Below are 25,447 nucleotides of genomic sequence, written 5' to 3'. Positions count from 1 at the left end.
ACAATGAGGGGGCACTCCTTTATATAGGCACAGGAGTTGAGAAAAAGATGGACGAAAAAGTGGAAGCAATTCAACCAACTTTGACCTAGTCTAACTACAAGAGAAAATCAAGGGTTACATGCAACTGCACATGCAACTCGCATTACATCCTTCTACATACATGTAATTATGCTTTTTCATGTAATGCATTATTTACAACTACTAACAAGAAATAAAAACAAAACAACAATCTCAAAGATTGTTTCTCAGTGCCTTGAATTTGACGATGATGTCACACACTGTGGGAAGATCAGCAATTTCCATAGTCTTCGATATGGCTTCAACTCTCACTACATTTTCATATGCTAATTGCACAACTTTAAAATTTGTTGCCGTAGTATCTAACAAGTGTTTTGTCAAGGATTTATACAAAACAAACTTGCTCATCATATGTGAACCAAAATATCCAGAATCCACATCAGCATTGATCCTGTTGGTATATTTTGAATTTACTCTCTGCTGCACTAAGATTACCAAATTCATCAGTAACATGACATCTCATTTGTTCCAAATTACAAGTGACACTTGTTTCAACTGCTTGACAATCTCCAAAGGCCACCTGCAACTTTGTGATCAACTTCCTTAATGTTTCCTCTTTGTAACCAATGAGCCCTTGAAATCTGAAGAACATTCCACATGACGAAAGAATGTCACATGAAACCAAGGCATCCAAATCGAATTTCACCATTTCATCCCAATCATCAAGGATTTCCTTCAAGTTATCTGCTTCTTGATTCAAAGAAGAAATTAAGTTTTGCTCCATTTCATTCATCTCTTTGACATGCCTAAGAACTACAAATGTTCTCTATGATGGCTCGAATTCCTTCGGAAATGATTTCCTGTATCCAGGAGTTGGCAACTTCAATCAATCTTCTCTCTTTAGATGTTTGAGACATAACAACACACTGAGAAGATTGTTTCTAGATAACCTCATTCAAACAAGAGATCTCTTGTTTCATCTTATTCTTCTTTTCCCAAAGCGCATGATTGTTTTTTGATACATTGGCCAATGCATTTTGAGCATCTTGCAAACAACCCAAACATGATTGCTTTCCAACTTCAACCTTAGTAAACCTGTACTCAAAACAAGTAAGTTCCTCAACAGATTTATCTACCAAGGGCTCAGCAACCTCAACAAATTTGGTTTTATCAGAATCAACCAAAATTCTGGAAACAATCTTATCTTTCAAATATTTGGATTTAGTCTTCTTAATAGGAAGATTGTCAGGAGGAACAATCACTTTCCTTCTTTTTGTTGTTATTTTACTCAACCATGCAGGTAGGCTGAAACTTTCATCTGCAAAAGCAAGCACAATGGATACCATTGGCATTGATCCAGATTGTATATCCGTAGTGATTGAGCAAGATTCAGTTTGTACCGTTGAAGGCATAGGAACATGTTGAGAAGACTCCGTCATGAAAAGGTCAAATCCTGTCAAAGATGTATCAAGTTGGAAAACTTGACCACTGGTAAGACTCCGAAAAACTTCAAACACATTTGCTAAGTGATCATATTGTTCGTGTACAGGGACGCGAGGAGTAGCAGAAGAAATAGGAAGAGCCATGATATTAACCTCCGAGACTGGAATGGAAGGAGTGAAAACAGTGGAAAATGAATCCACATCATCATCAACCTCATGCACAAAGGGTTCTTCATTTATAGAAGACGTACAGGCTTGTGCAGGCTTTGGAGGAGATATGATCATGTTTTCCCCTTCTTCATCTAAATCTCCTTTATCAGATTCTATTTCCAATTCTTCTTCTGATTTTGCTACTGATTCTTGAATTAGCTCAGGAACTTAAGATGATTTTGTTCCTTTTCCGCCCTTCAATTTGAATTTGAGGGAACCCTTGGAATCAAAAGATGAGGCACCATCTTTCTCTGTAATCTCCAGTTGTGACTTCCTACCAGGAGGACCAAAATTTCCACAATCCAAGCCCATCTTAAGATTTACTCTTTTAAGGCTTTAACTTTTCAACCATTTGTTAGAGTTTACTAAAAAGGATTGAAATATGTCTATGATATATGTACCTTCATTTTATTGCCATTGGATAGGAAAAGGGCACTTCTTATCAAAGCCGGCTTGATGAAACTCTGGATCAAGGATGTTGCCATCATCTTCAACTTGAAAATCTGAAGGGATTTCCAACATATTAAGATCAATTACCTACTACAAGGTTAATCTACAGTAATCCATCTTCATTATGTCAAGTTCTATCCTCGTATCTATCCAGATGTCTTCGATGCGATGAACATGAGTGCAGGCTCTTTTCATCTGAGAATTCATCTCTCGATAATCAAAATCAAATCTGGCTTTGAACTTCTTCAAGGTAATCAACTGCAACTCTGCTTCCATATTTTTTGCTTTAGGCACAAAAATGATTGAATAATTGCCAATAGCCAAAGGCTTAGCTGAGGTAATGCCAAAACCAGGCCTATGTGAAAAATGTTGATCACTCTGTACATCCATGAGCTATCTTGCTAGCTCCATCAGGATGATTCGATCTGTAGCATACCTAGGTAAGGTATTCGGCTCTCCCTTGAAATATCAAACTCTCAAGTATGTGAAAGTGGGAAACTGAAGAAAAATACAATCATATTGGTTCACCTTCTCCCATGCTGCATCAAATACTCTTCTGATAGATAACTACTTATCAAACAAGCATCGAAAATGTCCGAAGAAAGCATATTGGACTCTTCTATAGTGGAATTTACTGTTTGCCAAAATGATTTGGTCATAGTAATCCCAAATGGGAACTTGAAGACGATCTCCTTTGGTAGAAAGATCAAAGAAAGATCCCATAGCAGCAGCGATGTAAACTAGATAAGAATTCATGTAGAAAGGTACTGATGTTCGTACATTACATATTTGCTAGCAAAGTGTAGTACTAATAAGTTCTTCCCAAAAGATGTGTTCTTTATTCTCCATAATTTGAAACATGAACTTATACATCCATGGCTCAAAATCAGTAGAATCTTTAAGGCCACAAATCCGACTAAGAAGAATGATGAGATCCTTATACTCTTGTTTGAAATTTGACTGATGAACGGTCTTTGGCCATCTAGAGAAATTGCTTCTTTTATTGTCTAACCAGTAAAGATTGACACACTTCTGATAATTACTCTTTTACTCATTCCAACTGACCAAAGATGATCCATTAGTCAAATCAACACATTCTAATTTATGCAGAACTTTGAAGATTTGTTCCATAACCTCAACATCAAGGCTAATGATAACCTTGCCGTCAACATCTTTGATAGTCTTCGTCTTGGGAGTAAGTCGCTGTGCACATCCATAAACCAAGTCAAGTTCTATAGCTGTCATAGGAAACGCAGATACCAAGTGAAAGTTGCTTCTCCTAATGCGCTGCATTTCATGACTAACCGAAGCTTCAACTCTTTGTAAAAAATCAGCCACGTCCACATGAACAATCTTCGTGTCCAACACATTATCCAAAATAGATATGACAAAAGAAGGAACCGCACGAGCCAATTCTTTATCATATTGATATTTCATTTTTCCTTTGGATTTGGCTGGCGAGGACATATCTCGTGCTTGCATTGCAACACAAAAATCCCAAGACATAAATACATCATCAGAAGGGATCTCCATACAAGTGAATTCCGGATCAGCAGTGAAGATTCGAAAATGGATTGGAGACTTCACAAATCTATCAAAATGACTTCAAAGAGAAAGCATATGCATATGCAATGGAATGGAAAGCGGAATGGAATGAACGAAAAGTATAATGAAAGTGAGAAAATGGAAGAGGACATGAAATGGAATGAAATGAGAATGCATGAAGGTGAAACGTATGAGAATGCGTGCAAATGAAAATTGTTGATTTCAAAAGTGACTTAGCGTTTCCAAGGCATTATTGCATGAAAAATGAGTACATGTAAATGCAACATGTAACAAGAGGTGGAGGGTGAAATGAGATGCGAATGCGGGTAAAAAATACACTTCACATGTATGTACGAATAAAGGTCAAGATGGAAAACATGGAAAGATGCGGAAACATGTATTTGCTCACGAAAGCACAAATGCATATGAAGGGATGGTAATAGAAAATGGAAGTGAGATAATGAGTTCTATAGTTACTTTTGGTGAAAAGGATAAGTCAAAGTACATGAGAAGTGAAAATGACATGTTTTTGACTTTTGTGACTTTTAATCAAAATCGGACCTTTTTGATGCAATTACACGTAAGACATTTCGTGTAATCATGTCGTGCGAAGGGGAGCGCAAAGTGATGGGTGAAAATGGAAGTGGAAAATGGGATTACATGCATATGCGGATGGTGAATGGGATGAAAAACATGTAATCGCATTTCGTTGAATGAAAGATGAAGTGTTGTGACATGGAAACGGACAGTGGAATATTACGATGCTTTCACATGTAATGAAGCAAAAACAAGTTCTTAGGAAAGAACTTGTAATTTCTCCAAGTGGAGAAAACCGACAAGTAAGCACAAAACACAAAACACAAAAGAAACAACGTACCTTTGGAAAATAACTCAAACATGCCAAGATGCAATGCACTTCAAAACTCAAATTCGAAATTGGGACTTGGGAAAGAACCAAAAACATGAAAATGAATAAAAACTTCATATTTAAAGGAAAAATGCACTTTCCATGGCAAAGATTTTCACAAATGGAAACCATCAAGTAATTTCATGCATAAAATCAGCAAGATAACCATAAATTTAAAGCAAGAAAGAAAGAGTCTACTTATATGTGCCAAAAAATGAAGGGAAAAGATGCTCCAATGTTTGAAAAATTCTTCCCAAACACTTAGCCTTTTTCCAACTCAACAAATTCGAATGGGAGAGGGCAGCAAATAAGGAGAAGTTGTTGGGAGATGCCAAAACGTGCCCTATTCATGCTCCATATTCCAACGTTTTTGAATGTTCATGCTTGCAAGACGTTTTTAGCAAAAAAACGTTTTCCTTCATGTTGCAAGATCAAAACGTTTTGATCATTAAACACCAAAATGTGAACTACAATGCAATGTAATCCCCAAAATATGCCAAATCGATTTGGTTGGGAGGAAAAACATGCATTAAAACTGGATTTTTTTGCAAATTTCTTCAAAAACATGATCCATTATGAAGCTTTCAAAAATGTTTTTGAGATAAATGAATCCATTTTAGAAGCAAGAGAAATCATTGCCATCCAAAAACGTCTCCAATGGAACAAATCTCATGCAAATCCATTGAGAAAATCTCAAGTTATGACCAGGGCAAAAGCATGTTTTCTTTCAAAATTGGACTTTTTGGAGGGCACAACACATTTTAAAACATACTTTTGATCAAAATCGGACCTTTTTGGGTGCATAGCATGTTTTAAAATATGCATCCAAGTGAAATCACACTTTTTGGAGGAGAATGCATATTTTAAAATGCAACTCACCTTTTAGATATTTAGTTATAAAAACTTCACTTTTCATGTCATACAATCAAAAAGGTCCACTTATGATGAACTTTTGATGTAATGACATCAAAAAGGTCCACCAAAGTAAACTTTATATGCAATGACATGTAAAAAGTCCACTTTTGATGGATTTTACATGTTATTGCATATAAAATGTCCACTTATGAAGACTTTAAGTTATTTAATTCACTTAAAATTATAAAAATGTTACAAAATGGGTCATAAACAATATTTATTTATCATATTATGGAATATAATACATAAACATCATTTTAAAGTAACATTTAAATAAACATTTGATTTTTAAAACCAAAAATTAAAATGAAACTATATAGTTATATAGTTACTTTAAAAAAAAAAATTAAAAAGAAACTCAACTTAAAATTATAACATAAAGTGCACTATAGTCACTTTATAAATTTAAAGTAAAAGTAACTTGAAAACATAACAAAAAGTGAATGTCAAATTGAAAATATAACATGATATTTTTAATTCGTGCTGTTGCATCTAAAATGTCCACTTTTGAGGCGCTAAAACAGGCATAACTCTTGACTGGCAACTCTGATTGACCTCTAGGTTAGACCAAATCAAAAGGAAAAATTAATGGCATGACATGAGCAAAACCAAAGAACTAAAAACAAGCAAACGCAAACTCAAAAGAAAAGAACAGACTGTCAAGGTTTCAAAAATCAAGCGAAGGCTCAACAGAAAGCAAAATGAAAAAGACTTGACGAAGGCCTTCACTAAAACAATTTGATATTTGAATTGAAATGGATCAATCAATCAACATTAAACAATTAAATATCAAATTTAAGCTTAGAGAAATGCGAAACTAGCTTGGAAAAGTTTTGTGTTGTTACCAACATTTTGTGATGACAAAATGCAAGACAAGGAGGTATAATGCTCAATTTGGCTAACACGAAATATATGGATGTATCGGTATCAGAGATGGGTATATTTTCCCATTTGGCTGACACAATGAAGTAGATTACAAACTCTCGGTGCTAGTGTCAGAGATGGGTATAAATACCTATTTGGCTGACATCAAAGAGATGGATGCATAGTGTTTGTATCAGAGATGGGTGTAATGCCCATTTGGCCAAACACTACTTAAATGGATTCAACCTATATAATATTGGTATGTATGAATTATCTCCATCTGACCAATATGCGTGAGGAAATATAATGGTAAGAATATTTTGATGATTTCAACATATGCATATGTGAACCTTAAGGGGTGCACTCTAGAAAAGACAATCGAATAACTAAGGGTTAGGAAACCCGATATAGAGACATTTTTAAGGTTGGGGTTTTAAGATAGAGGGTAGAATAATATATCTAGATTTGCTATTATTTTAATTCTAACATTTATTTTGTAGATAATCATTATCCCCGAATAGCAGGGGCATTACAAATTTCTAGCATCTTTCCACCCCTCTGAGATAATTGATACCTTCTCTCAATCCATCAATCCTTTATGGGCTTCAATTGATCATCAATCATCTTCAACTCTTGATCCAACAAGGTGTTTCGTACTCTCTCAAAACTAGGGCCCTTATAACCTCTTGGAGCTTCATTGGCACTTTTCTACATCTTCTTCCAATATGGAGAGCGAATAACATTATAAGACAACCCATTTGTGTACAAGCATCTTGCCACATCAATGTCAACGATTTCCTGACTCTAATTTTCTGTGTAAGGGGTGCTTCATTTTTAGGCTCAAGGGTAGCTGAAGTAGTATAAAAGGGGCAGTCTTAGAGGACAATATCTATGGGGGGTTGCATTCCTACTTTATTTTTTTTAACTTTTATTGTCAATTCCATCAGTTGTATTTTGCCTACGTTCTCTCTCTTTTGCTTCCTCGTGCTCTTGAATATATTTTAATACTATTGAATTTGGTACAAGTATTTTTTCTTTTTAAGGCATTTCTTGACTCCTCTTCTAGGGTATCCACACAAATGGCCTACCACACGAAAATATAAACTATTCCTTTCTACATCACAACCCTAACATTTCCAACAAAATGCACCACCTCCTGGAAGAAGTCTTATAATAATAAATAATATCAACAATGAACATACTTCCACGAAGGAGAATTAGATTGGGGTTCAATTTTTTGTTTGGTATTGCCTACTAAGAAAGAGGTAGATGCCATTGTAGTTCCTTTTCCTATGGCAAGAAATTGTATACATATTCAAAATAAACTTAAAAGAAAGAGAATGAAAAATTTTGGAAAACAATTGCTAAATCTTATGAAAAATAAAAGAGAAATGAAAAAAAATAAAAAGCTCAAACATAATCAAAATGAAAATGAAACAAGAACTTACCTCTTCCACTCATTGTAAGCTTGCAAAGGTGTAGGGATGAGACACAAACACTTGAAGTAGTTTCACAAACCAATCTTCCAACTCCTTACACAACCAAACTCTTGCTCAACCACCAATTTTCTCTTGCTCAAGATTAAATTGCCTACTTGCACACCACAAATGAGAATGAAAAGCCAACATAAGCCCTTTCATATCCGTCTTTTAAGGTTAAGGATGTCAAAATTTTATTAAATTTGCAAAAAACAAATGACTTAAGTGATGTTTGTGGGTCCTAGTTTGCTGCAATTAAACATCAGTTCGTTCTATAGCAGAGTGGTCCGCCCGGTTACGATCGTCTTTTGTGGAAGTTTGAACTGGGGCTCAAAATTTTGCACCTTTCCCAGACCACCAGGCGAATTGGACCGAGACCAAGCACTATTTTGTACTTTTGTTGGTTTAGCAGGCTAAACCAGCAAACCAGGTAACTTAGTATTCAAGAAAAGAGTCTTCAAACATTGGTCCCCCTATTGGTGAAGTGCCTCAATCTTCTCCTAGATGCTTGTCATTGCCTTGAATGAGGTCATAAATATCCCTAAATTAGCTCAACTATTTGAAAAGTCATCAATTGCCCTAGATGCTCTCCATAAAATAATAGCACATGTTTTACGGTTTTGGAGATGATAAAACTTCTTAGGTTGTATGGAAAGACAATGGATCATTTATGTAATGTCCCCTTTTTGACAGGCACCAGCTACTTATTTTATTTTAGCCTTTATTTTCCCTGGAGGCTAAAAAGGAAGAAATAAGGGGGAAAAGATATATTAAATTAATTACTTATAAGGTTACTAAACAATGAAATATTAAAAAGTAACTTTATATTTAATTGATTTAATATTAAAGTAACTAACATAATAAAATATCAAAAAGTCACTTAAAAGAATAAAGTGTTGGATTCCTCTAGAAGCTTCTTGGAGTTGCTTGTGAAATCTTTATAAGGAGCCCTTGGGGGGTCATTTTACACATCTTGAGTTGCATATTCATCTATTGTGCTGAGAACCTTAGTGCTTGCATACTTGCCTGAGGGTTTGACGACTCTAAGGTGCCAATTTCGGTTGTGAGATATCAACCCTAGTTGGGAGTGGAGGAATTGGCATTCAGCCAATTCGTTTGTGATTAATTGGGAGACAATATTCTGTGATTTTTGTTTAGCCCGTGCATCTAATTTTTAACATCAGTTGGCAAGGAGAAAGGTTTCAGTTTTCGCAGCGGATCCGAAAAAGCAAAGTGAGAAAGCAGAGCCGAAAAAGCAGTCTGAAAAAGCAGTCCGAAAAAGAAAATCCAAAAAAAGCAAAGCCAAAAAGCATGTCATCTCAGCTACTTATTCCAGGTTCTTTTCGTATTTACATTTGGCAATTGTAGATGGATACATTTGACAAGTAATATATGTCTTTTTGTTACCAAAGTATTCAGTCATTGTAAACATTGAAGTATTGAAGGGAAATCAACTTAATTCAGCTGTTCAGTTTGTATGCCAAATGTTTGTAAAAATGTCTCATTGAATAGTCATTCATAGGATGCATGCCAAGTGTTTGTGAAAATACCTCTTGGCTGTAGGTGTGCATTTTATATCAGAATTTCATGTACTTGCATTTGGAAAATAATAAAAAGATGTTGCATATCACTTTGATATCCAATTAGTTATTTTGCAATCATTTGTATTCATCAATATTATTGACATTCAAAAATCATAGCAAAACAACAAACATCAGCAAACTGAGGCTGCAAGGGAAGTGTTTGACAAAATTCCTAAGGTAGAAAAATAGGGATAAAACTTCAAAAATTGTCAAGGCACTTTACAATTTAAGACATCCCAAACTACTTTATATTCTGTCATAATGGTTTAAAATTGTTGCCCATATGTGCTCATATCCTTTCAATGTCTTTATGCAAATTGTTGAACATATTGTGTATGTTGCTCGCATTATTGCCATTGATGTTGAAACCTTCATACCAGTTACTTGGTAATATCAGTTAGTCGTAGGTAGTTTTAGTTGGACGTTTGTTGGTTGTCTGTCAAACATCAAGGTTCTATGCAGAACACATCAAGCATGAGCAGTTTTGGTGCATGCTGCCAAATGTACTATGATTTTAAACCATTATGACACAATATAAAGTAGTTTGGGATGTCTTAACTGATCCATTGTCTTTCCATACAACCTAAGAAGTTTTATCATCTCCAAAACCGTAAAACATGTGCTATTATTTTATAAACTTAAAAGAAAGAGAATGAAAAATTTTGAAAAACAATTTGTTTACCACATAGGTTAATTAAGAAATGCACACACATAATGAACACGAACTCAAACAGCAGAACTCTTCTTATTCGCATATGCCAAACAGTATATTATGCTTCTATGATAAGATCTGATGAATAGAATGCTTCCCGAAGGGGTTATAAATACTTTCCGAAGAACTTTCCCGAAGGAGTCCGTCGGCCATATACAACATGTCGCTACATAACAAGAACCTTTCCGAAGGGACCCGTCGACTGATACACAATTTCCTTTTCGAAGGGACCCATCGGCTGATACACAATTTCTACCGACGACATCATCCCCCCCCCAAAAAGAAAATTCGTCTCCTGACGACTAGCAAAATTAGGAGACAACCCACAACCAAGAAAAAGAAATACTAGAGGGAAGGAGGTGTCCCAGAAGAGTGTTGTTGACGACGTAACTCATACACCTGGTCAGTCTGGATGCACAGATCTGTCTGAATCTGTGAATTAACCTCTACGGCCTCCTTCAGTAGAAGCGCAGCATCCATAGCTTGCCTCTTGGTCAACTGTAACTCCTGCTTTGTAGTATCTTTATCCCGGATAGCCGCGTCCCTCTCCTGTACCACTGCTGCCATATCTTTTAATAGTGTTGCCCGCTCAGCTGCCCAAGCTGCCTGCTTGTCGGCCAAATCAGTGGCTAACTTTTCTCTTGTCTCTTTTTCAACCGCGAGGGATCTCTGGGCTGCAACACCGTCTGCTGCCCTATCTGCCTCCGCGCGTTGCCGTGCATAGTAAACCTCTTTGTACAGTCCCACGATCTCATGTGCCAACTTCATCATCGGAGTGTCACTCGGTCCCAATTTTGGCTCAGTGGCCCAATCTGCCAACATCTCTGGTGTCTCAACTGTCGGCCAACCTCTATCCACAAAACAAGTTTGAAATCGCTTAGGACAAATCCCACGAATATACGCTCGGATCAAATGCCACTCCCTTCACCGAGTGAGAGCCTGAATCGCCACATCATGCCCCTTCTTCAATGCGGACTTCATAGTCCTGAGGTAGTCCCTGCACCTGTCCTCATCTGACCCGTAATCCTCCTTGGCGAAGTCGTCCAATGACCATTCTGCATCACTATTGTCCTCCTCATCAGCGGGAGCCATGCCCACATCCGGTGCCGCCTCCTCTGCTGTTGGCGCGATCATGGCATGTTGCATTCCCTCCTCTTGAGACTGAGGCTCTGGTACAGGTGCTACTCCGGAATAGCTGGGGGACTGAATGGACGGGCCACGCCTGTCAGGAACGAGTCGGAACTGCTGCCTCAGAAAAACACTGGCTCTATCCATGACCTCAGGTTGTTCGAGCTGCGCTGGGTCCGTACAATCCTGCACGCCTTCGTCTAGTACATTCTCTACTGGATGTGCCTGAGCTTCTGCTGACTGTGTTACGGTAACAACTGCTACTGGCTGACTTATGGCAGGCGCCACGAGTGCTGCTACCGAAAGTGCTTCAGGGGCTGAAGAAGTCTCTCGGTTGACGGGTGCTGTCAGGTGGGCAAAGCCGACCGCAAATCCTGCTCTCGGCCGGACAGGAGAAGGCCGTACCCTGTGTTGCCATGGTGCGGCTAGTGTGACTACCTGGTGGGATCCTCCAATCATCAATATCGGTCGCCGAGTCTATCCAAACCCCGGAATGTGAGCCATGTGTAGACCTCGGGGCACCAACTCGGAAGTCATAGGAACTGTAGCACGCAGAAATAGCAAGGAGGTAGCCGTGACAATCTGAACCTCCTCATCATCCTCGCCCTCCCCTTCTTCTTCCTTCACACTGTCCTGCTCAGAAGATGTCTCCTATCGGCCACTGTCAGTATCACCTTCCATGTCCATCCAGGGCCTCTTTTGGCCTGCTGAACCCTTCTGCCCATGGATTGTGTCCAAGTGCTTCCATCGCATGATAGGAGGTTCTCCTGGAGCCAGTGGACTAGGCTTTGCCTCTAACTCATCCGTTGGAATCATCCGTGCTGCGGCATCAAGGAATAGACCAATGGCATAATGGGGCATATAGAAGGTCTTGTGCTGGAGAGTCATAAACTCATGTATCCGTTCAGCCAGTACAGACGCCCAATCGTACACTTTCCCAGTCATTATGTCGTTCATCATGGATACCTACGGAAATGTGATATCCGATGCCCTAGAGGATCCTGTGAGCCTGCTCTTGACCAAGTCCATCAAACACCGCCATGGCCCCTCCTGAATGTCAATTTGCTTTAAACCCCTTCCCTTCGATGTCTCAGCTAATGCCGCCTGTTCTGCTTCAGTCAAATCTCCACATACTAATCTGATTAAAAATAGCTTCCAATCCTTTGGAATTTTCTTCGGCTGAATCTTTTTGCCCTGCTACACGTGTGAAATCTGCTACCTTGAATGATACCACTAAGTTCCGTCCCAGATATTAAAATGTGCTCCTCCGAGAAGCTCTGCCATATGTCTCAATCATGGTACGCAGATACCCTTCATAATCTCGAATGCAAAAAAAAGCATCTGAATGGCCCATTCAACCTGCGCTCTTCTGATGCTTGCTTTAATTGGATGGTCATCAGGGGTTTCTTGCCACCATTTCCGGCAATCCGTTCCATTTAATCCCTCAAATTGTATAGTCTGTGGTGTGACTTCAGCTGCTGCAGGTGTTGTAGTCTTACACTTCTCCTTGCTGCTGCTCGAGCCTTCATTCAGATTACCTGTACCTACCATGCTCCTGCCTTCCACAACTTTAGACTGTACTAACTATTTTTTCCACTGTCATTTACCTGCAGACTCCATTAATTATATCTTTTGTCTTTTCCAACGGTCTTCCAAATCCGTACGCTGGTGAAGTTGAGAAATCCGTATAGCAGCAAGAGCACAAATCTATAGAGTGGTTGGCCCAAAAATCCGTACGGTGAGTTATAAGAACGGTGTGGTTATCGTACGGCCATGCAATGAGATCAACTTGGAATCCATACGTTACAAACTTACAGATTGTACATTCAATTGTAAATACCTGCCGTCATGGAAAGAGCAAGAAAACCTTGTGGATATTTCAACTGAAGATTTCCTCAAGACGATCCGTCAATGCTATAGTCCTCCTCTATTGCACAGCAGGATCAGTACAGGCTCAACGTCGAAGAGGGCTCATCAATTTTACCTGCAACTCTGTCTTTGGTATCCAGGGACGCCATAACACAATTCCATACAGTATTCAAAGCTCAGAAAATCTGGTGAAATCCTTACTGCCCCAAATTTTGATGACTAGAAAACCCGTACATAAAAAACCGTACAGTCCAACTTTATCATATACAAAGCCGTATAGTGCACAGACAAGAATCCGTACGGTGAGTAGTGAAATCCGTACCATGAAAAAGTTCGTACAATTTCAGGCCATGAAAATCCGTACGGTGGTCTCAGTGTTATAATATACAACTCTTTAAAAAACCGTACACTGCCACAAAACCATACTACAATTTTGAAAACCGTACTACATATTAGATTGTCTGAAAATCGTACACCATCCTTCAGCTATTAAAAAACCGTACGGTGCTCTCCTTCCTTCAGATATTAAAGACCGTACGGTACTCTCCTTCACTTATGAAGCCGTACTGAAGGAAGCACACGAAGGATCGGTAGGACACATGGGGCCAGACACAACTGCATGAAAAATACTTCTAGCAGGATTATGGTGGCCAACAGTATACAATGACGCTAGGGAATGGGTTGTTGCATGCGATACATGTCAACGAGCTGGAAAACCTTTAAAGAGAGATTTCATGCCTCTGAATCCTTCTCATGCTCAGGAGCTCTTTGAACGGTGGGGTTTGGACTTCATAGGACCGCTGAAGACAAGCAGAATCAGAAGGTGTCGTTATATTGTTGTCGCAACGGAATATTTGACTAAATGGGTGGAGGCGCGTGCACTACCGGACAACTCAGCGGTAAGTACAGCAAAGTTTATTTATGAACAAATAATTACTAGATACGGCATTCCGTTACAATTAACAAATGATAGAGGCGAACATTTTGTAAATCATGTGATCCGACTGCTTACTAAGGAGTTCAAAATTTATCATTTGCTATCAAGTCCGTACTACCCAAGGGCAAACGGACAAGCCGAAGCTACCAACAAAATCCTGGTATCAATTATATACAAATCCTGCGCAGTCGAAGGGGAGGATTGGGAGGAGAAATTACCTTCTGCTCTGTGGGCTTACCGCATGACGTATAAAGTTACAACAGGACACACGCCGTTTCAACTGATGTTCGGACAAGAGGCCGTAGTACCAGCAGAATTTATGATACCAAGCTTGCGGATAGCACTAGAAAACAAGTTGGGCGACATGGAAAGCTTAACGGAGCGGCTATATAAACTGAACAGGTTAGAGGAGAAGCGATTATTAGCACAATGGGCAACTGAAGTAACGCAGAATAGGCGGAAGCATGGCACGATAAGCACCTGAAGCTAAACAGGTTTCAGCCCGGACAGTGGGCATTGAAATACGACGGTCGGAATGAGATCAAACCGGGCAAGTTCAAAGTTAAGTGGGTCTGGCCGTATCAGATTCGAGAAGTAGGGGACAATGGAGCAATCAAATTATGGACTTTGGATGGACACGAAGTGCCTCAAGCGGTGAATGGGTCGAAGTTGAAGATATATCACGGCCGGAAGACTTCTACGTCACAGAATGGCCTTCGGGAGACCCCTTCGTCATTGCAGACCGACGGTGACGACGGTCAAAGGGAAAACTGACTGATATTTTTCCTCAAAAAAAAAAAAAATTTGAAAAAAAAATTAAAAATAAAAAATAAAATAAAATAAAAAAATAAAAAAAAATTTTTAAAAAGTACCGTACGGTTTTCAGGGAAAAGTACCGTACGGTTTCATAGTTGAAGTGAAAATACCGTACGGTTTCATATTTGAAAGGGAGAATACCGTACGGGTTCCATGCTGGAAGGGAGAAGGTAGTACCGTACAATTTTTCATAATTGAAGGCTGTTGTACGGTTTTAAAGACAATTTCATATTTGTAGTACGGTTTTTAAGGCAATGTACGGTTTTCATATTTGAAGTACGGTTTTAAGACAATGTACGATTTCCATTTTGAAAGCTGGTGTACGGTTTTGCTACAGTACGGCTTTTTCTTGCAGTGTACGGTTTTTTTAAAGAGTTGCATATTGTAACACTGAGACCACCGTACAGATTTTAATAGCCTGAGAAGGTTAACGTACGAACTTTATTGAAATCACCGTACGGTGTCCCAGTACGGATTTTCAACAACAGTTATGGTACGAAATTCTAGTATAGTGACCGTACGGATTTTTTAGGGGTTTGATCAGTACGGATTTCTACATGTGTTGTACGGATTTTTGAGGAAAGCCATTGACACTACGGATTTTGGCCACACAACATACGGAATTTGGAAGTAAAGACAACGTACGAAAATTATAATTTGGAATGCGAGGTAATTGTACGGATTTTGCAAGTATATCATGTGTACGGATTTGGATTGCAAGATTACAGATTTTGAAGAGTGGGGTTTTGGTGTGCGGCTTCTATTGCATTCAGACTTTGGAGGACGTTATAGGATATTGCATAAGGAGTCGATACAGTGGCAGGATGTATGGTGTAAGGGTGACAGGAGGTTTTCTAAAAAAAACGTCGACAAATCAAGAATGCTCAGAATGAGTATCAGATGATGCCATAGGGAAGGGGAAGCATCAACGATTGCCAGAAAGAGTGTAGAATCAGCAGGAAATGACAGAAATGGTGTGTTTCGTGCAGTTTTGTGTGGGTTTCAAAGTGTTAATTTGGTCTTGGCGGCGGCGCACCCGAGGTTCTGCCCCAGGACCCCACGGAGGCGCTGCCCCTCAACCCCGCCGGGGGCATTGCCCCCTGGACCCCCAGTCGTTGCGGATATCAGTCGTGGGAGTCTTGACCAGTTGAGAAGACTTGGAGCTGCTGCAGGTATGGAGTGTCTATGTACCAGAGGCACTGAGAGTAGGTGTTGGCTGTGAGGCTGTCTTGGTGGATGCGTAGAGAGCTCGGGAGGAGCTAATCATCCAGTTGGAGGCAGTGCAGCGACACTTGGTTCAGTGTACTCGGAATTGGAAGGCAAAAAGCAGCACAGGTGGCTATCAGGGTCAGATGTCAGATTGGCTAAGGTGACAGTGTTGAAGACCAGTTAGTCAGTCAATGTATTTTGGTTGTTGATTTGTCTCAGAGATTTTGTAATAGTCGTCAGGAGATGACTTTTCTTTTTGGGGGGGATGATGTCGTCGGTAGGAATTGTGTATCAGCCAACGTGTCCCTTCGGGAAGGAAATTGTGTATCAGCCGACAGGTCCCTTCGGGAAGGAAATTGTGTATCAACCGACGGGTCCCTTCGAAAAGGAAATTGTGTATCAGCCGACGGGTCCCTTCGGAAAAGTTCTTGTTATGTAGTCGACAGGTCCCTTCGGAAAGGTTTTTGTTATGTAGCGACATGTTGCCAACGGACTCCTTCAGGAAAGTTCTTCGGAAAGTATTTATAACCCCTTCGGGAAGCATTGTATGAAGGAGATCTTATCATCGAAGCATAATGTACTATTTGGCATATGCGAATAATAATAAGAGTTCTACTGTTCGTGCTCGTGTCCATTATCTGTGTGCAATTCTTAATTAACCTATGCAGTAAACACAATTGCTAGATCTTATGAAAAATAAAAGAGAAATGAAAAAAAATAAAAAGCTCAAACATAATCAAAATGAAAATGAAACAAGAACTTACCTCTTCCACTCATTGTAAGCTTGCAAAGGTGTAGGGATGAGACACAAACACTTGAAGTAGTTTCACAAACCAATCTTCCAACTTCTTACACAACCAAACTCTTGCTCAACCACCTATTTTCTCTTGCTCAAGACAAAATTACCTACTTGCACACCACAAATGAGAATGAGAAGCCAACATAAGCCCTTTCATATCCGTCTTTTAGGGTTAAGCCCCCAGGAGAGGAATCCGGTGGATCCCACCCCACCCCAAGCGTTTCAATTGGTTATGAATGGTAGACGATCAATCCCATTTCAGTGATTGCAGTTACATGGAGTTTCTGTCAGTACCTGTTTCCGGAACAAGATATGTTTCAGTGATTGCAATTATATGGTGTTTCTATCAATGACAATACCTATCGACCGTTGTGATTACAAAGTTCTTCTAGGTGTTACTACTACCTAGACATTCTTGCAAATCATCAGAGATTTTTAATATAACAATCATATCTTCTTCTGGATAGGTTTTATTCATTGGTTGATTCAGATATTTTGTTGCTCAAGTCTTAGACTTCATCTTGGTGTTCCAAACTTCCAACAGTTCCATAATCTTTCAGTAAATGTAATATTAAATGTATACATCTTAAGCATGACCTATAGTTAGGTCTTGTGGTAATGTTTTGGAAAAATTTCTCTAGTATGACCTAGATTTAGATTCAGAGGCAGCGTATTAAATACAATTGAATATCTTTTTGAATCGTGGTTGACATGTTCTTTTGTTTGGCTGACATATGTGTTATTGGATGGTTAGATAAATAGACAAATCATTTTGTATCCAATGTATGGAATGAGAGAGCAATTGAAAGTGGTATAGTGCAAGATTGAGTCTGTGAGCTGAGATAAGAGTGGAAAGATTTTTGAGACTTCAAGGAGAGCTTTGCATGCAGAGTTGCAGTGGATCAGATTGAAGGATTCAGGGAGAAGATTAATAACATGGTCTACTGTTGATTGTGATAATTGTGATAATTGTGCTAATGGCGGAACTATATCATGCATGCTCAAATGCAATTTTATCAGTTCATGTTTTATCTATTATATATATCTCTATCATGATACATTTGTTTTATAAGGGTAGTTAGTCCAACCTGAATGAGCAAATGGCAGTGAGCCTTTGTATAAAATCACCTTAACCGGTGTTTACTTTCATAAGAATTAGCTTCTCCGTGGTTTTTCCCTATTCGGGTTTCTGCATAAATTCTGGTGTTTTCGGTGTTAATGCTTTTTGTTTCTTATGTTCATATCTGTCAGAAGTTTCAGTATGTTTAAGTGATTACAAATAAAGCAGAAGTTAACTACATTGTTTGAGTATAGCTATCTTAATCATTTGAATGGCTTATGAATTTACCGGATCAGTAAGGTTTTTATAAAGTATTTTAGAATTATTGATTCACCCCCCCTCTCAGTGATTCGGTTTGTAAAACACAACTAAAAAGACATCTAAGAGATCCCAATACTACCTTCGACTAAGTGAGCTTCATGTTTGTTCTTTGGCTATTATCAGCATCACCCCGGCTGTCCTCTGTGCTCTTGTATGCTTCTTCATCTATTGAAATGGCACTTTTGGGCTGTTGCTATGTATGAAGACTGTACTTGAATACATGAGGATGTCATCAATTAATTGTGAGTCTCTATTAACTGGTGTCATATCATATCTTGCCCTTACCCTTACCCTTCAACTATGAAACCTCTTCTTTACAGCTTTACTTTGCCACCATTTTTGATGACCCCATGGTCAACCTTGAGAGATTTCCTTATATGACTATGCTTCATTCATGGCATTTCCTCACTGTGTCCTCTCTTCATTGTAAACAACACTTCTTCTCATGCCAGTCTACTTCCTAGACTGACATACATGGCCTTGTACCTTCATCTTTTAAACTGTCATTATTCTTGACACTGCAACTTTTTGGGACTGCCCTTATTTCATCTCATACTCAAATTTGTTATGCTACTATTATTCTTGTTGACTGTCTATGATCCTTGGAAAACATGATCATTTGAAGGATTATCCAATCTTTAGACTTCCTTCATGCCTCTTGCAATTTGTGTAGTCTTCTGTCATACCTTGTCATGCATAGCTCCACTACTGTGACCTCTTGCCCCCATCAAGGATTGGTGTATATGACTGTATTATTGCAATCCTCAAGCTGCTGTCACCTCTTTATTTTCTCTATCCTTTTTGCCTCTATGAATGCTAACGAGAACCATCATGGATGTCATTGACATTTAGTCATGGTACATTACCTTTCAAGTGCGATTCATCTTTTAAAGACTGCCTCTTTCATCAAAACCATGATAATGCCATTTGATCTCTTGAAGATTATACTGTTGTCCTTTGCTGCCATCTAGCTCTTGCTTGATCTTGAATGATTTCTTAGCTCTTGCTTGATCTTGAATGATTTCTTAGCAATGACCCTGCCTTTTACCAATATGATTACTCTGCTAAGCATACTTATTCTCTATCTTGAGCATACCATTAGTTGCCTCCAACATTTTTACATATGCTTGATTATCGTACTTTTGCTGTCCACTTTAGTATGCTGTCTACATACTTCTTGTAACAGTAATCATGGTTACGACAGCAAAGAAAGTCAGCTCTCTCTTTTTCTTCATTTTGCTCTACCTGCTACTCATATGCTTATGCATTGACCATATCTAATGCCCTTCTTGATGTGAAATAGTAAAGGATTGAGTGACACTTTTATTAATTTGCTGTCTTGTCCTTTTTTCTGATTCTCCTCGTGTAAAGTGACTGTTTATTTGTCCCAATTGAAGACTACTCTTATCCTCTTTGTAAACTATAGGCCGCTGTTGGTATGCATTTTAAACCACTTGAATCCTATAAAAAGAACCATGCAGACTACTATTTCTATTTCTTCACAGTCAATGAAAGCTTTTCACAGTGGGCTTCACCACTGTGAACTCCTTGGTCTTTTACGGGACTGTGTTTTACAATTGCCACTTTGTTTCCACATCATGGTTGTTTACTGCTATACTTGGTAATTTACATACATCAAATAATAATACAAATGGCAGTGCGTACCAGAGATAGAGTAAAATATATCTTTATTAGCTCATGAATTCATTACAGTGAATAGGGCCAGAGATGGTCAGCCAAGAATTACAATTTATCCGATGATCCCATACACCCTTCCTTGGCGGTATGTGACATATTTAAAGGACCCAATGGTTGCCAAGAGGAACATAACTGGCACAACAACTACCCGAGAATGATAACATACCTAATGCAGACAACTAATAAATTGACAAATTACCAATATTATCAAACATAACAATAGGCATTTTATGCCAACTACAGTGATTACCTTTAACATTGCCACAACGTCCCATATTGAAGGTCTCTACGAAATCTTATTCAATCTTCATTTGAATCCAACTCTTTCTTCTTCACATGATATCAACCTGATGTTATCCTTAACTATGCCTGCTAGTTTCACACAAATTCATGAAATGTCCTACTATCATGGCTCGTCAAGAACACATTGCTAGCTATAACAACCTTCCATAATAGCCAATAGGCAATTAATAGCAACAGAACTTAAAGAAACAAAAATATGCAGCCTCTGAGGTATCCTGGGTGAACAGAACTTGAAGATGTAAAATATTGGCCAAAAGCTCCCTTAAAATGCATATTTGAGCTTATATGATGGAGAGACCACTCAAATAGGAATCATGCAAAAAATAATCCATACTGGAATTTCTACACATCAGCAAGATATTTTAAAAAGACATCAACCTATCTTATACACTTAATCATCAACGTGATTCAGGAACCACTCTTCATTTTAGCTTTTTCCTCTATCTTTTGACTTCCTTAAGATCTCCAGCCTTTTGTTTCACCTTTGTTGTGACTTTCATACTATGATTTGAGCCAAAAAAGGCCTTATCACTGTCTTAATTCATTTAATTGAGCAGCCACCCAGCTTTAACACTTATGCACTTACTCTCACTAAAATGATGACAATGGAACTCAAAAATAAAAGTGATATTCAACCATTATGATTTACTTGAGGAAAAGCATCACTCCATTTTACCAAAAAACGTTTCCATAGAATGCAATCAAAGTCTCAAACCTGGTATAATGTCCTCTCCACATGTGGGGTGATGAGTAGGATTGATAAATGTGCTTCATAGAGACCAATCTAAAGATGCTCCCACAAAAACGAAGCTTCAGTGTGTTTGACAACTGTCTCATTTATCTCCAGGCTGCCATTGTCGCTCTTTCTCAACTGTTCAATGATAATGCAGAAGAAAAAAGAACCCTGGGTTGATTAAATCAAAGTGCTTCTTCTGTTTTTGCAAAGCATTTCCCTCCTTTTTGCAGAGCATTTAATTTTAAACCGCTGATCTCGATTTCCCAAATTCTGATTTTATTGTATTTTCTGAGTTTTCTGAATTTTTTTGGAGGGGTTTTCTGGTCCTTTTTTAATTTAAAAAAATTGTGTTTCGCATTTTCCTGATTTTTCCCTGGTTTTTTCTTGATATTTGCAATGAATTGCAGAACAAATAGAAAATAAATAGTTGGAAATTAAGTACGAAATGTACAAATAATGACAATAGTTCTAATTTGATTTGCATCAAATATTCAGTGACATCCCCGTACAGTCCGGTACAGATCTAATATATAGATCTAAAAATGCAAATCAGAAATGATCACCATGAGACACTCCCATAAAGCCTGGTAAACAGGTCTAATACTTGGATGCCTCTAACTGGGACTGAAATTCTACTACGTACAGCTAAAGTTTGGCTGCAACCACACCAAGGAGGGTACGGCTGGCTGGTTTTGATGATAATTGCTTATAAGTGATGTTAAAACAATCCAGATCTGCAACTTATGGCTTCAAGTCTACTCCTCAAACTTGTTGATCTCTGATTTCTCCTCCACCAAGCTATAAAAATGATCTTTTCTAGAAACTTGTGGATGATTACCTGCAAGAATACCCTTGGGTGACAGTTTTACATCTCTAGGCACCTTATGTCCTTAGAATTATCATTCCCAAACGTCTGAAAGTTACTGCTGAAACTCTTGCCTTCACTCCAATTTTTCTCCATGCAAAGAATGGCAAAGTTAAACCCCAAAATAGAACTATATTTCCTCCAAGACGGATCGACCCTTTTGACAGTTGCATAATTAAACTTTATTGTTTCTTTTTTCCTTTTTAAAATAAATCTCCCTCATTAATTGTGATTCCCTTATCTCTCCCTTTCAATTTTATTAATTTGTTTTTTAAAAACAACTTATTGAACCAATGGCCCTCCTCATTTGTTGCTTTATTAAAATAATATAGAGTAACTTTATTAAGTTGTACATTTTACTTATTTAAATAGAATGCTAAATCCATTACCTTAATATCCCATTTTATTCCTGAAAACCATCACCCGAACTCCGAACAGGTCTATAGACTTTTATTTTCCCCTTCTGATTTCCTAAAAAGAGTTTTCTAAGCATTCTCTTAAGCATCTTAGAACACTTCAAAGAAAACCATAACATGAAAACAATTTTAAGTTGAGTTAGAAAATTCTCTAATTACTTTCAAGGTCATGTACATTCAGTTTAAAAAGTTCAGCGAAATTTTAATCTCAAACAGTAAATTACAAGGGAAATAGGCATTGATGTTTTATCATGACTTCAAATGGAACAGTTTTGTCAATATATATAAGGAAGTTCCTTGTAGAATACTAACAAACAAATGTCATACCTTTAACACAATCTGATGAACATTCATGGGGCAAAAAGAGTAAGATATTCAAAGGCGCAGTTCTATCATGTCATTTAATGGTCTATTAAGCATGAATCCAAACTGGAAAATAAGATAAGGAAAGAGTTTTACAACCTGTAAAATTGATTCAAAACATCCTCATCTTTGGGACCGGCACTTAATATAGTCGTCCATTCAGAATTTGTGAAGCAAGATGAAAAATTCTTTAAAAACTCAAGAGCAGGCTGCCTTTCGTAAATTCCATGGCACATGATATCTAGACCCACAAGGCAAAGAGGCTCAGATGCAATGGCTACATAATCCCCATGATGTGATGAATTGAAGTTGAAATTCGGAAAGTTGTGTTTCTCCAGTTTTTTTGCCTGCAAGTAGAAAGGATAGATATAATCATTAGCTTGGAGGTGCACCATAATTATCCAGGTTAAACTTTAAAGGGCCTTCTCCTAAAAGGAGATGAGAAGAAAATAAATGTTAGAAACAGCATCAATGCAGACGGTATCAAGACAATGTATAATAAGAGTCCCAATCACATTTCAGAACTATTACTTTAGAAGAATGACAGTTACCAATGGCATTGTGTACTTTATTTTCTTCAAAATGGCTGTCAACAGAAGCATTCAAAACATCTACTATATCATGTATGTTTGATCAAAATATCAAGAACTTATATAAGTATTGGTCCTTTGATATTCCCTTGATAAAACAGATGCAAGAACATCCTAGTCCAAATGATTGAAAGATTAGAAATTACCTTGCTATGATACTTGCAATCCTATGTCCAACTATACTTCATAATAACAACAATCCTTGCCCAAAAGCTTCTTGAAACAAACAAAAACGAAATCCTACTCAATTTGTCACTTCAACTTCCAGAATTACAATTCTTGACAAGAGATATCTGATTTAGTAATAAAACACCTCCATGTAGTTCATGACTGGTCAATTTCCAACACTGATGAAGATTAGGTTCCGGCATACAAACACACACTACATCCCACTTTCCTAACAAAAGTACTTAATACAATGAACAGATGCAAGAACATCTTAGTCCAAATGATTGAAAGATTAGAAATTACCTTTCTATGATGCTTGCAATCCGATGTCAAACTAGACTTCAGAATAACAACAATCCTCACCCAAAAGCTTCTTGAAACAAACAAAAACGAAATGCTACTCAATTTGTCACTTCATCTTCCAGAATTACAATTCTTGACAAGAGATATCTGATTTAGTAATAAAACACCTCCATGTAGTTCATGACTGGTCAATTCCCAACACTGATGAAGATTAGGTTCGGGCATACAAACACACACTACATCCCACTTTGCTAACAAAAGTACTTAATATAATGCAAATAAATATGTCATGAAATGGGAGGGGGGGGAGAGGAATTCAGCAGAGCAAAAGGCATTCACAAGTTGTGGTCAGAGAAAAATCTTGGCATATAAAAATAAAATTACAGGTTTTGGTAAAACACCAAAAGCAAGTTGAAGGAAAGACGAGCTAATTGAGTTAAAAAAAATTGTCATCTATTTCAAGAAGAACAGCAAGAATATGCAAATATTGTCAGAAATGAATCATAAAATCTAATTCCCATAGAGACAGATATATTTATGACTGCACGTGCACATATAATGTTTTCAAAAGGAAACTGTCTCTGCATGTACTGAATATGTTTCCAAAGGATACAGACATCTTGCCTTCAGGAGCAAAAACTCAAATGTTAGGCATCCTGACCTTCACAGAGTACCGTGTTTTATGTGATCCTTATGGTTGTCAACTGGAAGTTTGATTACGCAATATAAGACAATCTTCAAAGAAACCTCCTTCAGTAATTTCAGATATATACTGACCATTCATAATGATAAAATAGACATGAGAAGTTCTTTGGCTAAAGCAAATGTCATAAAACATGACATTCAATCACCTCCACACTAAAAGCACTCCATTGGAGAATCAAAAGATAAAACACAACAATAATTCATCAATCTGGCCAACAAGCTTACTGAAAAATCAATCATCGTTATTCTCCCTGACAGTTATTTTGCACTTCCCCCACATCTGACTAGCATATAAAGGCATTTATTTTCATGTAAACACGATTTTTAACCATACTTTTAAATTTCAAGTTTCTTTGACAAGAGATGTGATTTACCATAAATTTATGTTCAATTGATACATAGATTTATCCCCATTAACAACAAAGGGGATATCTTACGGACTCAGTAAACAATTTACTCAACCAGTTTAACTAGAAGCATAAAGTGTCACAGTTACAACTAGGAAAACAGAAAACAATAAAATATCCTTATTTTACCATTGTGTGGGCTGCAGCAATGAGAAGAAGATACAGAAAAATAGTTTTGGATATCATTACATGGTATCAAGTACAGCAGTTAATATATGATAATGTAAAAAGATGATTAGTATGCTAATGGCATACCAGATATGGCTTGCCTTCCTCCGTGCGTCTTATGACTATCTCATCATAGGGAATGCCAAGGACTCTATGTATAAGCATATACTGAAGCATCCGGCTGACTAGAGCTCGTTTCCTATCTTCAAGTTTTGCAAATCTGACAATAACCACCATATGAGTAAGAAAATGATTTTAAATCACCAAACCATTTTTCTCCTATACTTTTGAGGTAGGTTCTTTAATGTCCTCAAATTATTAAAGTTGCCTCAACCAACAGCCAAGGTGATGCCTAGATACTTTTTATGTTCATTTTTCCCAACATTACAGCATGCAGAGCATAGTTCAAAAACTCAACTCCGTAAAAAGTTGGCAGACTCAAATTGGACTCAAACTTGACAG

General features: G+C 37.9%; 1 protein-coding gene across 4 annotated transcripts in view; it reads right to left on the bottom strand.

Moving 5' to 3' along the window:
- The window catches only part of LOC149556228 (uncharacterized), a 95,200-nt gene that overhangs the window by 22,536 nt on the left and 47,217 nt on the right, over positions 1 to 25,447 (bottom strand). For all 4 annotated transcript variants that reach the window (XM_089830354.1, XM_089830357.1, XM_089830356.1 and 1 more), the window contains exons 2-3: positions 25,073 to 25,205; positions 22,744 to 22,991 (exon numbers count right to left, since the gene is read on the bottom strand). In XM_089830354.1, the coding sequence (XP_089686480.1) occupies positions 22,744 to 22,991; positions 25,073 to 25,205 (381 nt within the window). The remainder of the gene's footprint in view (positions 1 to 22,743; positions 22,992 to 25,072; positions 25,206 to 25,447) is intronic.

Source organism: Cupressus sempervirens, chromosome 5 (genome assembly GCF_028749045.1).
Source record: "Cupressus sempervirens isolate cs-2001-9-10 chromosome 5, ASM2874904v1, whole genome shotgun sequence".
Classification (NCBI taxonomy): Eukaryota; Viridiplantae; Streptophyta; class Pinopsida; order Cupressales; family Cupressaceae; genus Cupressus; species Cupressus sempervirens.
The sequence above is the reverse complement of the archived record's forward strand: the minus strand, read 5'-3'. Positions and strand labels throughout refer to the sequence as shown.